Source organism: Glandiceps talaboti, chromosome 14 (assembly GCF_964340395.1).
Source record: "Glandiceps talaboti chromosome 14, keGlaTala1.1, whole genome shotgun sequence".
Classification (NCBI taxonomy): domain Eukaryota; kingdom Metazoa; phylum Hemichordata; class Enteropneusta; family Spengelidae; genus Glandiceps; species Glandiceps talaboti.
Genome location: NC_135562.1, coordinates 19,197,173 through 19,215,450, shown reverse-complemented (window position 1 = coordinate 19,215,450; position 18,278 = coordinate 19,197,173). Strand labels below are relative to the sequence as shown.

Below are 18,278 nucleotides of genomic sequence, written 5' to 3'. Positions count from 1 at the left end.
TATTCTTAAAAGTCCTTTTTTGAGACTATTCACTGAGAGATACTTTCAGGCAATAATTTCCAAGCTTTACAAGACCACACCAGTATGTAGAAAGCAACTACATAGGGTTGAAATATTGTTGAAATAAAGTTAAATCATGGGATCTACGGTTGAATATATATGCAAATTTTCATTAAAAATCACATTTTCTCTCGAAGCTTCACCACATTTATATTGCCTTTTGTAAGTGATCCATATTTATTCATGCGATATGATAACCCCGGTAAAATTGAAACCACTCATAAATGTCAGCCAGATTTTGAACATTATGTGTTGCCATAAAAGTTACCAATCATATGTACGTTTATTTTCTCCATAAATCTTATGGAATATTCCTTCATCTAATTGTGATATTTGTACTGGAAAAAATGAATTATTAACACATACTCATTAGTACATGTACTACCGACAAGATACCTCAATAAGGGACAAATGACATTTCTGTAGAGAATCAGGTGATGGATGAAATAAAATTAAGTGCAATGTCCATACTTGGTAGCCAGCTTGGGTTCATTTGTAGTTAAATGGTGACCCTCGTAAAGTGTATGCATACATGACATTTTTAATGTATCCCACGTTTAAAACACAATGTGATCCCAAACTAACCATCACAAGTGAAATTAATTTGTAAAGTGAATTATAGGATGTCAGGTACCAAATGAAATATTGTCTTTGCATTCACCCTGTCATTATATTAAGATCAGGCCGCTTAGGTCTGTTTCATGAATTCCTTATGATAGTTAACTTGTATGTTATTTTATAATGCAAATATATATACTGAAATTTATTCCATTCTTTTGTGTTGACCTTGTGGAAGATGTGTCGAATGATTGCAAAAACAGGGCTACATCAGAATGTTTTGCAAACTAAAGAGTATCTTGCAAAACCAATATACACTTTTCTTGTATCTAAATCTACTTGTAGAGTTATGACTTCTGTAGGGCTGGCTGGAATAAACAATCTATAGCAGAAACTGGAAAATAAGCTTTACAATTAAGTTTGATAGTATTTGAAAAAAAATGCTATAATATCACAAACAATATTCCTACGCACAGCATCAGTCAAACCAACCCCTTGAAAGCATGGAGAATACACTTCCATTATGTGTTCTCCAGCATTATGAATTCTACTAGAATTCTGGCTATTTGAGTGGTATCCACTAAACAAATCCAATCTATATCCTGTATATGTACAAAGTATCCAGTAGAGTATTCCACACTGAATTCTGCTGGAATACATTGGAATCATGTTGTTTGGTTTCTGTCACTGTTTTGATGTTCCATCTCCACTGGAATACAGTGTCTTTATTCTACATGGATTCTAGTAGTCTCAATTATGCATTGAGAAGACTTCCACTGGATACTACTAGTATCCACAACAGTAGAAATAACAATACACTATGTATTCTGGGTCATTTCACACAATGATATAGAATGCAAATTTCAACTTGTCTCCGTCTGTCTGTCTGTCTGTCTGTCTGTCTGTCTGTCTGTCTGTCTGTCTGTCTGCCTGCCTGCCTGAATGCCTGCCTGCATGCATGCATGCATGCATGCACGCACGCACGCACGCACGCACGCACGTACGTACGTACGTACGTACGTATGTATGTATGTATGTATGTATGTATGTATTTATTGGTATATTTAAGTGTAGGTAGGTACGTATAGCTAGGTGGAATTAGCAGTGGTTTGCTATATCCATGTTATCATTAATGATATACTTTTGTTGGTTTACTAACCCTGTTGTCGTTTCTGATAACACACCCTATCTCCTTTACTCCAACAACACCCCACCATTTGGCATTCGTCTGTTCCACCATTATGCACTTCACAAACGGCTCTAAACATTTTATGGATCATACAAGCTGTAGAGAGACCAACCAATTGTAAACTTAACACTGAACTTCTATGAGCTTAACATTATCAAAAATCTTTACAACATGTGTTTTTCGTCGTTCCACAGTAATTGCATGCGATTGTAGAACAAAACCAATGTTTGCATTCCTGTTCCTAAATATTTGTACACATTGAGTTACAAGGATGCTGTACACCTGTTTTGTACCATTTTATGATATCCAAGAGCCACTGGGATGAATATACCATTAGGATCATTTTTTTAGTTAATCCTGGCATTAATGAAAAGAATCCGAGGCCAGTTTAGCACACAAATATTGTCGTTTGGTTAGACATACATTTTACTAAATTGTGTACCATGTCATGTTATCGGCAAACATCTTACAAACATCTCATAAAATATTACTTCTTTTCATCATCTCACGGTAAGGGAAACTCATGTAATTGTTCAGCAAAATTTGTTGTGGTCACAGACGATAAATCATGGCAATGATGATAAAAATGCCAAAGAAAACAACAAGAACCAGATTTAAACTGAATGCCTTCCATGAAGGCAAAGTTTTGAGATTCTCGTTTCTGCAGACAATTGTTGGAATACAACAGAACATATACAATAAGTTATTTTTTCTCATTGATTGCTGTTTGCCCCTTGCTGTAGCAATCTCCTGGCCAACTGCAACATGTAATGTGAAGCTTTATAGAACATTGTAGCATAGAAATCACCATAGAAATAGTTTTAATGGCCAAAAAAAGAGAATTGTTTCTGGTCAGTGTGAATCACTTAAATACTAGTACTCCCCCCACCCCCTTCCCGCATCAAATGTTTGTCCAGCCAACTCAGACTGCAGATGAAAGGGAAAACACAAAAGTAACTCTCCCTACATAAATTGCCAATTCAGTGAAGACAACTGCATAACTAATCATGAACTAGCCCAAGCCATCTGCCCAAATACACACTTGCTGCAAAGTACTAAATAAAAGAACAGTAACTGCAATGAATAGTAAATTGAGTAACATTTGTTGAGAATGTTTTTGAAAATTGCATCGTCGTACTACCTTAGACAATATCTCCTGACTAGAAACGTTTTTTTTTCTGTGTTGCCTACCAGAAATATGCCAATAACTTATCAAAACTAACAGCTACATCAACAATATTTTCAGGAAGGGGTGTGATTTGGTATCGCAAATGTATGTACCACATTATATTTAATTTGAAGTGTGCATTCTTGAGATACAGCCTAATTTACCGAAAACCATTAACTACGTAAATTGCTCATTAATATTATTGTGATGTTTACCAAAACCTACTCACTTCTTGTCATTAGCCAACGGAACACGTGTGCCAAATTTCGTTTGAATTGAGCCAGTTGTTTTTTTGTAAAATGGCGACACAGACACACAGATTTTTCTTCCCTAATATATAACCTTCCGTACGGAAGGTAATAGAAAGATGGTGGACAGAAAACTAATTAATTGTTCCAATGTATCGCTTGACAGGAAATCACACTTCCTATTAAATCCTACTTTTCATCGGCTGGTGTAAGCATCCCAAAAACCCTTATCAACATTGCCATATTTTTGATAATTGCCTCATGAGCAGTTAGTCGACTAATACAAGGAAAATAACCAGATTTGAAACAAAAAACTTGTCTGACTACAATCTGCTGCATGTTATCGTCTGCCTCAAGAAAAGTATTATCAACCACATTTCATCTACTGACTGAATGAAGATCTCGTAATAAAATGTAGCAAGACTTTTCTCCAGCCAGACGACATTTTTTCCCCAGTTTTTGTGACTTAGAATTTAACTATAATGTTGACGACTTTATTATGGATTATTTTTAACATTTCGACGTGTCAGACGATAACACTTAGAAGTATTAAATATTTGGCGAGCTAGACGATATGATTTGGGAGTGTAAGATTGTGAATACATTCAAACGATCAAACATGATTAATATATTTGTCGTGCCAGACAACAATTTGTTTGAATCTCCGTGTTCTTAAATCACGCTACTTGTTGTTCTGCTCTTAGGTCATTAGATTTAGACAAAGTTTTGCAATAAACTGTATCCATCCAGTCTAGATATCTTAACATGAAGTATGTACAGTTTCTCATTGGTTTATGTATGGTTCTATCAAGCGGAACCGATGGAAGATATCTTGAAACGGGGAGTAAAAAGAAAACAAAGTCATGTTTTGCTGTTTCCCCTAAGTTGAAACTGACGTATTGCCTACACGTGTCATCAGTTGTTATCATCCATCATTAAATTCAGAGACTGACATAGAGATATTGTACATACAAGTCTGCCTACCTCGATCAACAGCAGTTGTTAATTGGCACACCGACAGAATCCAAAATAATATGGTGAACATGGTCATCTTGTTTTCCCTCACATTCTATTACTGGACCTTAGTCAGCTCTGACAAAGATGTGTGTAATGAATTGAATGGAATTGATATGGTGCATAAGGTAGAATGCGCCTCAAGGAAGAATTTCCCTTCACATCAGACGTCTAAAAATATCTAAATAAATGACACATGGAAGTCTACAACTCTGGTCCCTTTGAAGTAATCAAAGAAGTGTTGGAGTTCATCTTTTGTATTTTTGAGAGAATCACTGAAATTACTCTTGGGTAAATATAATCCTCTTTTGACCAGTTTATTTGTTAGTACACAAAACATATAACTTCGGAAAAAAAGATTAAACAGTATTGAGATGCCATGTGGATTATAAAATGCCTTAAATTTGATAACATCATTACCTCTGTATTCAAAATATGTACAGTGACCCCATATTATTATGTGATTTTACTTCAGAAGTAATTTTTAGTTTTCTTAAACAATGTCACAACAACAACTTCTGTAAGCAGCAGTACTGGTTCAGGAGATGCAAAGTCGATATTACCTAAAGGAAAATGAAGTGCGGTATTCCGGTGCAAAGTTTTGACTTCTTTGATGATTACCGTTTGAAAGAAATGCAATATGTCACATGCTATAATCTATGAGTTCTGTCTTCAGAAGTTTATGACTTGGGGATACCAGACATCTGTATTCATCCATCAGTTTATGTGTACTATTTATTCCACTGTCTTTTTTACTTTCTCTCTTGTTATGTTGATATGATTTTGAGTTTGTGGCAAATAAAATACTACTATCAGACCAGTTTGATTTCCATTTCGATTTTTCTTTACCTTCTGCCTATTTTTATGTTAGAATGTCAACTCAAATATCCCTGCGTAGACCTCAAATACCCGACTACATAAGTACGTCTTATATATTGTTTTTAATACATAGGAAATATATTAATATAATAAAGTGTATGGTTGAAATCTGTTTTTACTGGGTGACCTCAAAATCCATGATGAATGACTTGTGACCTTTCAACCACCTGGATGTTATGCGCACAGCTGTGGAGTATGATTAAAATATTTGAAAATTAGTCAATGTCACGGGAGGTCGGTACATTGGTTTTTACAGCTACATATACATTATTTTTAATCTATTAGTTTATTTATTAGTTTTATTACTCATTTTTTTAACACAATTAACATGCACTTATCTACACATGCGCACAACCAACTTGTAAAAGAGGCTCGCTAAATGATGTGCACAATATGTTTTAATTGAATTTTATAATAGCCACATGTCATTCACGTTTTACCAATTCATCCAGTAAACACTTTTTCATCATCCAAACAGCTTGGTGACATAAGTTAAGTCATAACTGCCGAACTGGTGATTCTCACTCCCAATTTCTGTTATAGTATGATATATCTCTTTCTCATTAAACAATGTGTGAACATAATTTGTAAGTTTGATTTATTTTTGATAATTATAATTATATATATATATATATATATATATATATATATATATATATATATATATATATATATATATAACAGTGAAAAGTGTTTCTGGCCAGGACGTTTCCCTCAGGTTTTTCTGAGCTGCCTCATTCGGCCCAAGCCATCTCATAGTAATTATCGCGTATGTCCAGTCACGTGACCCGAAATGGTAACCAGAGCGGTCACGTTGCTATTGTTTGTGGTGTAATCTATTGCCTCCTTACGTATTGAGTCCCGTGTGAGTCAGTATGATTTATTCTTCCATATTCAATCCATTGTTGCTTGGGATGCGAGGGGCTTGAAAGCATATGTCCACGATAAAACTATTAAACAAGAAATACTTTTCTACGTTTTCCATAGTTTGTGTATCAGTAACTTGGGCTGAGTCAATGAACGATTTTTTTTCGATTGGCTACCAACTCACAAGTGTTACTCTACTTTCAGGAAACGAACCAGTCATTTCGGAAGATATTCAGGTGGTGTTTGTTTGTTTATTTATTTTGAAAGAAATAGATAAATAATAAGAAATTCACAGAGATTATGGGAATGTTGTATTTTTGCTAATTGACCGAAAAGCGGGTGATATCATTGTTGGTGGTGTTTACATCTCACCTGAGGGTTCCACAATTTACAGTGAGGGTGAACCAAATTGTATTTTAAGGTTAGAAAATTATATTGTTGAATTATGTTCACAGTTTGATAACTTTGATTTCATATTAGTAGGAGACTTTAATGCTAGAGTTGGGAATTTACCTGATTTTGTTGTAGATTTTGAGGAAAATAACACTTTTCATCAACTGGAATACGAAACAGACGACTTTGAAATACCAAGGAAATCGCGAGACAATGTAGTGAATAATTTTGGTCGGTCGTTAATTGAATTATGTTACAAGCAACATGTTCATTTAGTAAATGGTCGGTGTCAAGGTGATAGTGAAGGGAATTACACCTGCTGTACGAGTAATGGAGTCAGCATAGTCGATTATGTAATACTTAGCTCATCTTTATTTAATTATATTCGTGAGTTCATAGTTGGTACACTGGATGTTTCGGATCACTTTCCTATCCAGTGCTCTTTTTTCTTCCAAAGTGATGATGTAGTAAAAAATACCGATAATGTAAACGAACATTTAATACAACTAGAAACTTGGAGCTAGTTTAGTGGAGAATTTTAAACAGAGATTACAGGATGATTTGTTCACTTAGTTGCATCATGTGTTTTATCAGGCTATAGAATGCTTTGACTTATACAACGCACTGAATACTTTAACTGAGATTTAATCAAGGACTGGAGTTGGCATGATGATATCTAGTGGAAATGAACAACTTAAGGGTTGAAGTGATAACATTAAACCGTGGTGGGATAGAGATTGTTTATTTGCAAGAGAGAAGAAGTTTGAACTATTAAATAACTACCGTAGATCAAATGCTCAAAGTGAACTAAGACAATACATTGAAGCACGAAAGGGTTATAAATGATAGAACCAAAGATAAAGGGTACAAAATAAAACAGCATAACATTTTATTAGTTAATGCGAATGACCATTCTAAGTTAATAATTTTCGTGGGATTTCTGTGTTATCGTCCATGAGTAAGATTGTCACTAAAATTATCAACCAGATTTAAACTGAATGCCTCCCGTAAGGGAATCACTAATTATGCAAATAACTCATTAAATTAAAAAAAAAAACAATGGTAAAAGGCTTTGTTTTTGGACAAGCGTGCTTTCTTAGGTTAATGTATGTAAGAGTCTATGATACTGCTTAATTACTGAATATTGTTCATTATTCAAAATACTCATTAAAGGTAAAAGTTGTAGCAACAATCTTCATAGGACAGGTGCGTATTATTATGGTTGATATATGTATCATATTATACGAAATTTGAAGCTTGCATTTTTAAGATACAACCTAGTTACCTAAAATCATTAATTATGCAAATTTTTCATTAAAACTGTAAGCTATATCAAAAGTTTTATAGGACATATATGCTTTGTTATGGTTAACATATGTACTAAATTGTATTGAAATTGAAGTATGCAGTCTTAAGATATAGCCTAATTACCGAAAATCATTAATTATGCAAATTATTCATTAACACTGTAAGGTACATCAACTAACATTATAGGACATACACAATTTGTTATGGTTAATGTATGTACTGAATTGTATTAAAATTGAAGTATGCAGTCGTAAGATATAGCCTAATTACCTAAAATCATTAATTATGCAATTTTTTCATTAAAACTGTAAGCTATATCAAAAATGTTATAGGACATATCTGCTTTGTTATGGTTAACATATGTACTAAATTGTATTGAAATTGAAGTATGCAGTCTTAAGATATAGCCTAATTACCGAAAATCATTAATTATGCAAATTATTCATTAACGCTGTAAGTTACATCAACGAATTTTATAGGACAAATGTATGTTGTTATGTGTAACGAATATACTAAATTATATTGAAATTGAAGTATGCAGTCTTCAGATATTGCGTAATTAGTTTATTTCATTAATATGCAAATTTCTCTAATTAAACATTAACAGATCTGACTCAAAACCTAATCAGGTCTAGCCATGACAATGATGACACAGACAGACAGACTGTCTTGACTATTGTCACTACCTTGTTCCTAACCACTTGTATAGGGAATCACACTCACTTGGCGAGCTTAGAGGTACTCACTCAGGAATCAATGCTCATTGACCAACAGGATGTTTGTAGACAGATTTATTACACAGCTTAACGGCATTCAGGAAAAAGATAACAATATAACTTTACACGATTCAAAGTAGTCCTTCTATACACTACTGAAATATGACATGTCTACTAAATATATGCAAAATTAGTTATTCCATGCACATGATCATATTAAGACAACTGATTGGATAGAACCTCTCATTGGATTATGATCTCATATCTCCGATGTGAACTTATTGATATTAATGAATTCTTTTATTGAGTTGCTTCATTACCATTCTTTTGTCTTTAGACCTGTATCAGCTCTTGAACTTTGTTTAGAGTTAATTAACATTCTTTTGTCTTTAGATCTTTGTCAGATTTCGTTTTCATTGTACCACCTCAAGCTGTCTCAGGACATATGGTTGACCTTTGCGTTACTTATTGTACTATAACAAGCTGTCTCAGGATACATTCTATAACAATAGTGTCACAGCTGTTTGAGGTCAATCGGACATTTCTATATTTCTGCAAGTCGCTGTACTTATCGAATTACTATGTATGTAACATTACTTTGTTCCTTTCTCTGATGCAGTCTTGTTTGTTGATTTTGTCTACCTTCTTAAGTTGTTGTTGTGTGTTTGTGTCGTTGTATCCCCTCTTCCTCACACGGCTCTTGATTTCTCCCCGTTCTTCTATACAGTTTTCATTGTTTGAACATATTGTTTTTCCGTTGTGCAGCGAGTTCATATGGTATTAACTTATGTATATGTTATATATGGTATTGACACACACACACACATACATATATATGAATATATAAATATATAAAAATATAAATATATATATATATATATATATATATATATATATATATATATATATATATATATATATATATATATATATATATATATATATATCGGACATGGCAATAAATCACATTTCCGTTTTAAGTCACTATCAGAATACAAATACTGAAATTGGAAGTGCAAGGAGGAAAACATGAGATATAAAGAAAATAAAAGGAAATGTGATTTATTCCCATGTCCGATATATATGTACATATATATATATATATATATATATATATATATATATATATATATATATATATATATATATATATATATATATATATATTTGGATGATACAAAGCATTTACTGGATGAAATGGTAAAACATGAATGACATATGGCTATTATAAAATTCAATTACAACATAATGTGCACATCATTTAGCTAGCCTTTTTTTCAAGTTGGTTGTGCGCATGTGTAGATGATTGCATGTCAATTGTGTTTAAAAAAATTGAGTCATAAAACAGATACTAATAGATTACAAATAATGTATATGTATCTGTAAAAACCACTGTAATGACCTCCCGTGACATTGACTAATTTTAATCATACTCCTCATCTGTGCGCATAACATCCAGGTTGTTGAAAGGTCACAAGTCATTCATCAGGGATTTTGAGGTCACCCAGTAAAAACAGATATCAACCACACGCTTTATTATATTAATATATTTCCTATGTATTAAAAACAATATATAAGACTTACTTATGTAGTCGTCTATTTGAGGTCTATGCAGGGATATTTGAGTTGCATTCTAACAGAAAAAAAGGCAGAATGTAAAGAAAAATCGAAATGGAAATCAAACTGGTCTGGTATCCCCAGGTCATACACTTCTGAAGACAGAGCTCATAGATTATAGCATGTGACAGATTTCATTTCTGTAAATCGGTAATTATCAAAGAAGTTAAACATTGTACGGAAATACCGCACTTCATTTTCCTTTAGGTAATATCGACTTTGCATCTCCTGAACCAGTACTGCTGCTTACAGAAGTTGTTGATGTGACATTGTTTAAGAAAACTAAAAAATACTTCTGAAGTAAAATCACATAATAATATGGGGTCACTGTACATATTTTGAATACAGAAGTAATGATGTTATCAAATTTAAGGCATTTTATAATCCATATGGCATCTCAATACTGTTTAATCTTTTTTTCCGAACTTATAATTTTTGTCTACTAACAAATAAACTGGTCGAAAGAGGATTACATTTACCCAAGAATAATTTCAATGATTCTCTTCAAAATAAAAAAAGACGATAAACGCCAACACTTCTTTGATTATTTCAAAGGGACCAGAGATGTAGACTTCTATATGTCATTTATTTAGATATTTTTAGACGTCTGATGTCAATGGAAATTCTTCCTTGAGGCGCATTCTACCTTATGCACCATATCAATTCCATTCAATTCATTACACACATCTTTGTCAGAGCTGACTAAGGTCCAGTAATAGAATGCGAGGGAAAACAAGATGACCATGTTCACCATATTATTTTGGATTCTGTCGGTGTGCCAATTAACAACTGCTGTTGATCGAGGTAGGCAGACTTGTATGTACAATATATCTATGTCAGTCTCTGAATTTAATGATGGATGATAACAACTGATAACACGTACAGGCAATACGTCACTTTTAACAAAGGGGAAACAGCAAAACATTACTTTGTTTTCCTATTACTGTCCGTTTCAAAATATCATCGGTTCCGCTTGATAGAACCATACATAAACCAATGGGAAACTGTACATACTTCATGTTAAGATATCTAGACTGGATGAATACTGTTTATTGCAAAACTTTGTCTAAATTTAACGACCTAAGAGCAGGAACAACAAGTAGCGTGATTTAAGAACACGGAGGTTCAAACAAATTGTTGTCTGGCACGACAAATATATTAATCGTGTTTGATCGTTTGAATGTATTCACAATCTTAGACTACCAAACCACATCGTCTAGCTCACCAAAAATGTAATACTTCTAAGTGTTATCGTCTGATGACACGTCGAAATGTTAAAAATAATCCATTATGAAGTCGCCAACATTACAATTAAATTCTAAGTCACAAAAACTGGAAGAAAATGTCGTCTGGCTGGACAAAATTCTTGCCACATTCTATTAAGTGGCTCAAATAATATCTCACCTACAATGGTACATGTTAACATCAGGGGTTGATGAAAATATTACCAACAGAGATCTTCATTCAGTCAGTAGATGAAATGTGAGGCAGGCTATAACATGCAGTAGATTGTAGTCAGACAAGTTTTGATTTAAATCAGGTGGTTTTTACTTGTATTAGTTGACTCGAGCTGATTATCAAAAATATGGCAATGTTAACGTTGGTAAGGTTTTTTTGGGATGCGTACACCAGCCGATGAAAAGAAGGATTTAATAGAAAGTGTGAATTTCGGTCAAGCGATACATTGGAACAATTAATTAGTTTTATGTCCACCATCTTTCTATTACCTTCCGTACGGAAGGTTATATATTAGGGATGAAAAATCTGTGTGTCTGTGTCTGTGTGTGTGTGTGTCTGTATCACCATTTTCTAAAAAAAAGAACTGGCTCAATTCAAGCGAAATTTGGCACGTGTTCTGTTGGGTAATGGCAAGAACTGATTAGATTTTGGTAAGTATCACATGAATATTAATGAGCAATTTACGTTGTTAATGGTTTTCGGTATATTAGGCTATATCTCAAGAGTGAATGCTTCAAATTCAATATAATGTGGTACATACATTTGCAATACCAAAGCTTAAAATGTTATTGATGTAGCTTTCAGTTTTGATAAGTTATTGGCATATTTCCAGTAGGCAACACACAAAAAAAATGTTTCTAGTCAGGAAATATTGTCTAAAGTAGTATTTTTTATAACATTCTCAACAAATTATTTTTATTTAGTACTTTACAGCAAGTGTGTATGTGGGGTAGATGTCATAGGCTAGTTCATGATAAGTTATGCAGTTGTCTTCATTGAAGTAGCAATTGATGTGTAGAGAGTTACTTTTGTGTTTTCCCTTTCATCTGCAGTCTGAATTGGCTGGACAAACATGAAACAAGCGACCTTTCGGTCAGAATAGTTCCGCTGTTCTTTTTAGTTTTTGTTTTGGTAGTGATGTAATAAAGTGGTTAGTGGTTTCATATGATGTCTTACTATAAAACACATTTTACACAGAAAGTTGGTAAAATATTATACTTTTATGCCATAGTCACCATTTTATAAAAAAATGTTACTGTTATGAAAATTACACAAAATCTCAGAAAAATGACTGGGAAATGCACGCACACACACACACACACACACACAGAGGATTTTTGAGGTTGGCTATAAATAATTCCAGTGTCTTACAGCTTTAACTCTGGAAAATTTTGATAATGAATAAAATAAACTAGGGATCTAAAATAATTTTGAGGCAATTCGAATTTCAATTTTCTAACAAATTTACCAAAAACACTGTCCATAAGATTAATTGTCAACAACATTCAACTTGTAGTAGCCATAACATCGTCTAATATTTAAATTTACGGAGTGTAATGTGACTGGCGCCGGTCAGCAGACTCGGCCAATTTTTTTTTCATCATTCAATTGTATTTAAACCTTGTACTTGACATTTCGCAATATCTATAATTCTCAACAAAATACCTCAATGCTTCACCTCGCTCGTACTCAAATCAGCCCCAGTATGATCACTGACATGACTAGAGAGAACCTTTTCGGATTTACATATAAACCGGGGAAAGATACGCTAAACATGCAAAGTCTGAAACCAAATTAAAGTTGTAATTATTTTATGTATTTTTACTTGCCAAATATTTGCATTTTGGAAATGGCAAGACATGTTCATGTCGTTTACATCACAGATAACTAACACTAGTTATCTGCGTTTACATGTAAACTGTCGGCCAATAAACAAAGTTTGGTCGATTCACTGTATGTACTGCTCTAACTTCACCCGCACGCCTTTATGGCCTAGGCATGCCTTGCCTTGCTTACGTGAGTTATCTTCATTCTAGTTCAATGTCACTCCAAATTGCACGACAATATAGAATTAATCACAAGTTACATGTTATCTGAAAACATCACTTTTTTATAGTGGGTCTGAAGTGTTATTTTAGTGAGTACCAAGAACTCCCGCGTTGCTAGCTGCTGACTGTGGAAAATCGCCCGGTCAAATGAGGCCAGAAGTTCAACTTCCGGGTCAAATCAGTCGTTTCTACCGAAAATTCTTGAACAGTCTGGACCGTTACACAACGATCCTACTAAATTTACTTGCCATGGTTATTTAAAACACATAAAAATCCACCTTTTTGTGAAATTTGTAAACTTTCCGGTCCATACTGAGGAAACTATGAGCGAAAAACTGGGTCTAAATTTCAGGGCCTCAAGTATGCGTCCCGAATTCGTCGGAAAATCGGTATTCCTAAATGTAATGCCAAAATTTATTTGGCTGGCACAAAAGAAGAGATGTTGAGGTTTCGGTGTTTTCAGTATCTAATATGGGGGACTCTAGTGAAATACTGAAAAATAAGGCCATTCAAAGTGTAACGGTCGTTATGATAGATTGTATGCAAATGAGGGTATTGCGGACTGGCTGATTATTTAGAAGGGGTGAAGAATTTGGATTTGAAGTTTACAACCCTTTTTCGAACAAACACTTGTCATTTGGGCACACAATGCGTAGAATTATGACTATAGTACATATTACATTGCTTGTTTGACGTCAATAGTGTCTTTAGAAAAGTTGCAGTTTACTTAAAGTCTCGTGGACTGATTTCCAATATGGCGTCGGTCACAATGCTCATTAACATATTATTATTTTTGTTAAATTACAAAAACAAAATCATAAAAAATAGAAAAGAAGATGTGTTGACTTGAAATTAACAAATCTGAGTAAGCTACCCCCTGCGCATCAACACACCTGAAATCAAAGCAATCTGACAAGTAGTATTTGAGGAGATGATGAAAATATCATTTAAAAAAACCAAAAACATAAATAATTGAAAATAGCACAGATCAACTTGGCATGAACAAATCTGAATAGCCTCCCAGGGAACATGCACAGTACCAATATCGAAGAATTCTGACTGTCACTTTTGGAGAAGATGATGAAAATATAAAAAGTTGACGGACACCAATGATTCACCTATACTCTATACCTCAATACCCACCTATACCTAAAGCTACGCTTTCAGCTGTCGCTGACAGCGGAGCTTAAAAAGTTGACGCGGGAAAGGGGTGAGGGCAGTATTTAAGCGATACACACTGACCAGAAACAATTCTCTTCTTTTGGCCATTAAAACTATTTCTACAATGAGTTCTATTCTACAATGTTCTATAAAGCTTCACATTACATGTTGCTGTTGGCCAGGAGATTGCTACAGCAAGGGGCAAACAGCAATAAATGAGAGAAAATAACTTATTGCATATGTTCTGTTGTATTCCATCAATTGTCTGTAGGAACGACAATCTCAAAACTTTGCCCTTACGGAAGGCATTGTGCAACCGACATTTGTTATAATTGCTGAAATTTGTAATAACAAAGTGGCAGGTTTAGTTGACGCACTGGACACTGACTTTGGTGTTTGTTCCAACTATTCCTATAAGTACGTGCAGAAAAAATTTCCAGCAATACAAAACTTCAATGAAGGTAATGCTATCTTTACCTTCCCAACCAATCCTATCAAATGTGCTGGGGCACCACAGAAGATTATGTATTTAGCTAAGGACTATTTCCGTAAACATGGTAAGAGAGATAATGCCAATGTTATGTTTAACACAGCTGGTGGTGTCATATTTGCTGTTAAGAAGTATGCAAAGTCTCTTCTTGAAATTGTACAGACCAGAAATATCAACGTTAACTACCAACATAATTTGGTGGAAGTCAATGCTGAGAAAAGAGAAGCTGTCTTTGAAAAGCTGAATACGGAAGACAAAGAAAGGGTGTCATTTCCTTATGAGATGTTACATGTGTGTCCACCAATGGAACCACCCAGAGTGTTACAGTCCAGCACTTTATCAGACTCTACTGGATTTATGGATGTTGTCAAGGAAACGTGTCAACATAAACAATACCCCAATGTGTTTGGGATTGGAGATTGTACAAATATTCCAATTTCTAGAACAGCAGCTGCTGTAGCTGGACAATGTGGTGTTCTTGACCAATCATTGAAAGCTGTTATGAAAGGCAAGTCTCCAAAACCACAGTATGATGGTTATACTTCATGTCCACTAATTACTGGCTATATGGTAAACTAATTCTGGCTGAGTTTGACTTTAATGGTGAACCATTAGAAACCTTCCCACTAATAGACCAGGGTAAAGAAAGTCGCTTGGTGTATCACCTTAAACAAGATGTGATGCCGACACTTTATTGGCAAGCACTCGTCAAAGGCCTTTGGAATGGTCCAGGAATTCGGCGAAAAGTGATGCATTTTGGGATGTCAAAATAGGCAGCATATGACATGTCACTCATGATGTCAGAACCTGTCACTCACGATGTCAGATCCTGTCACTCATGATGTCAGATCCTGTCACTCACGATGTCAGAATCTGTCACTCACGATGTCAGATCCTGTCACTCACGATGTCAGATCCTGTCACTCACGATGTCAGATCCTGTCATTCACGATGTCAGAACCTGTCACTCACGATGTCAGATCCTGTCACTCACGATGTCAGATCCTGTCACTCACGATGTCAGATCCTGTCACTCATGATGTCAGATCCTGTCACTCACGATGTCAGATCCTGTCACTCACGATGTCAGATCCTGTCACTCATGCTGTCAGATCCTGTCACTCGTGATGTCAGATCCTGTCACTCATGATGTCAGATCCTGTCACTCATGTCAGATCCTGTCACTCATGATGTCAGATCATGTCACTCACGATGTCAGATCCTGTCACTCACGATGTCAGAACCTGTCACTCATGATGTCAGATCCTATCACTCATGATGTCAGATCCTGTCACTCACGATGTCAGATCCTGTCACTCGTGATGTCAGCTCCTGTCACTCATGATGTCAGATCCTGTCACTCATGTCAGATCCTGTCACTCATGTCAGATCCTGTCACTCATGATGTCAGATCCTGTCATCAGACAAATTCTGTATATCATTTAAATACTAAGAATGCCGTCATCAATCAAATGTCTTCCTGACAATTGAAAATTAAAATACATTTGTCAATTGTAGAGAATAGTACAAGTGATGTGATTTTTTATCTGTGATGTTTTAGTACAATTACCTTAACCATAGAATGAAGATGTATGCTTTAAAAGTTTATCATTGCTAGACATAGCCACTGAACAATGGAGCAATTATATACACTGAACAATAGAGCAATTATATACACTGAACAATGGAGCAATTATATACACTGAACAATGGGGTAATGATATACACTGAACAATGGAGTAATGATATACACTGAACAATGGAGTAATGATATACACTGAACAATGGAGTAATGATATTGATTGTAAATGTGTTCTACATTCTATCATTCACATCCACTTTAATATTTTGATGCAGGTTTTATTCTCTTCAAAGTAAAGTGGGAGTTGATATGAAACAAAACCATTCAATGGAAATTGACTTGACCCTTAATAAACATAATGTTAGCCACTTCCAAATCCAATATGGCCACCATTTTTCAAGATGGCTGCCTACTTGTAAGTGCCAATGTAGAATACATGGGAAATGAGTGTTTGTGGTAGCCTCTATAGTGACTAGGTAAAAATACCATGACTACTGACTAGGATACTCACACCTCATGTGATTTAGTTATTATTACATTATTATATATTGGAGATGAAACAAAACATTTAATATAAATAGAGACTGATTACCTGATTATCTGTACATGGAATGATTATCTGTACATGGACTTTCTCTATAAAAGTCCTGAAAATACTGCAGGCAATGTAATACCACAGAGATTACTGCAGCAATTCATACAAATGTCCTTATTATGCCACACTGGAACTTGCACGTCATTGGGTACTTTTATAATAAACCCAGAAATGAAATTCACTGCAAAGAAAAGTTCTCAAAATCAAACTTTGCTATTTGTCAGCTTGCTTCTACTCTTCTTGAAGTAATAAACGATATTTCAATAAACGATACTGTATTGTTTCTTGTATTTTCCCATAATTGGTGGCCATATTGGATTTGGTGGCCATATTGGATTTAGTGGCCATATGTTGATATCATTTTGACATCTGTTTCAAGAATTTGTACTGTGGTCTCTGTCTGAAAAAAGTACCAGCAAACTGTTTATTCTGAGATGTATTTCATGTTAACATTGAATTGGCCATGTGTCAATGGTCATTTAGCTAATAGTGACACCAACTTTATAAAGCTGTGTCAGTTAGGATACATTAGTAAAATTGGCTGAATAATAAAGGTAGTTCAATTTTAGGATATACACAAGACTGGTATACTCTCAGTTTTATTACATGGTAAATGTATGCCATGTAGATGGTGTGTGTTCTGTATGCCATGTAGATGGTGTATGTAGTGTATGTCATATAGATGGTGTGTGTTCTGTATGCCATGTAGATGGTGTGTGTAGTGTATGCCATGTAGATGGTGTATGTAGTGTAAGCCATGTAGATGGTGTGTGTTCTGTATGCCATGTAGATGGTGTATGCCATGTAGATGATGTGTGTGTAGTGTATGCCATGTAGATGGTGTGTGTAGTGTATGCCATGTAGATGGTGTGTTCTGTATGCCATGTAGATAGTGTGTGTAGTGTATGCCATGTAGATGGTGTGTGTAGTGTATGCCATGTAGATGGTGTGTTCTGTATGCCATGTAGATGGTGTGTGTAGTGTATGCCATGTAGATGATGTGTTCTGTATGCCATGTAGATAGTGTGTGTAGTGTATGCCATGTAGATGGTGTATGTAGTGTATGCCATGTAGATGGTGTATGTAGTGTATGCCATGTAGATGGTGTATGTAGTGTATGTCATGTAGATGGTGTGTTCTGTATGC

The 18,278-nt window shown here is 34.7% G+C and overlaps 1 protein-coding gene across 1 annotated transcript in view; it reads left to right on the top strand.

Annotated features, from left to right (window-relative positions):
* Positions 1-15,728, top strand: part of LOC144445385 (sulfide:quinone oxidoreductase, mitochondrial-like) — a 32,066-nt gene extending 16,338 nt beyond the window's left edge. The window contains 2 exon segments of the mRNA XM_078134923.1: positions 14,822-15,519; positions 15,522-15,728. Coding sequence (XP_077991049.1) covers positions 14,822-15,519; positions 15,522-15,728 — 905 coding nt within the window.
* Positions 15,729-18,278: the final 2,550 nt, after the last annotated feature.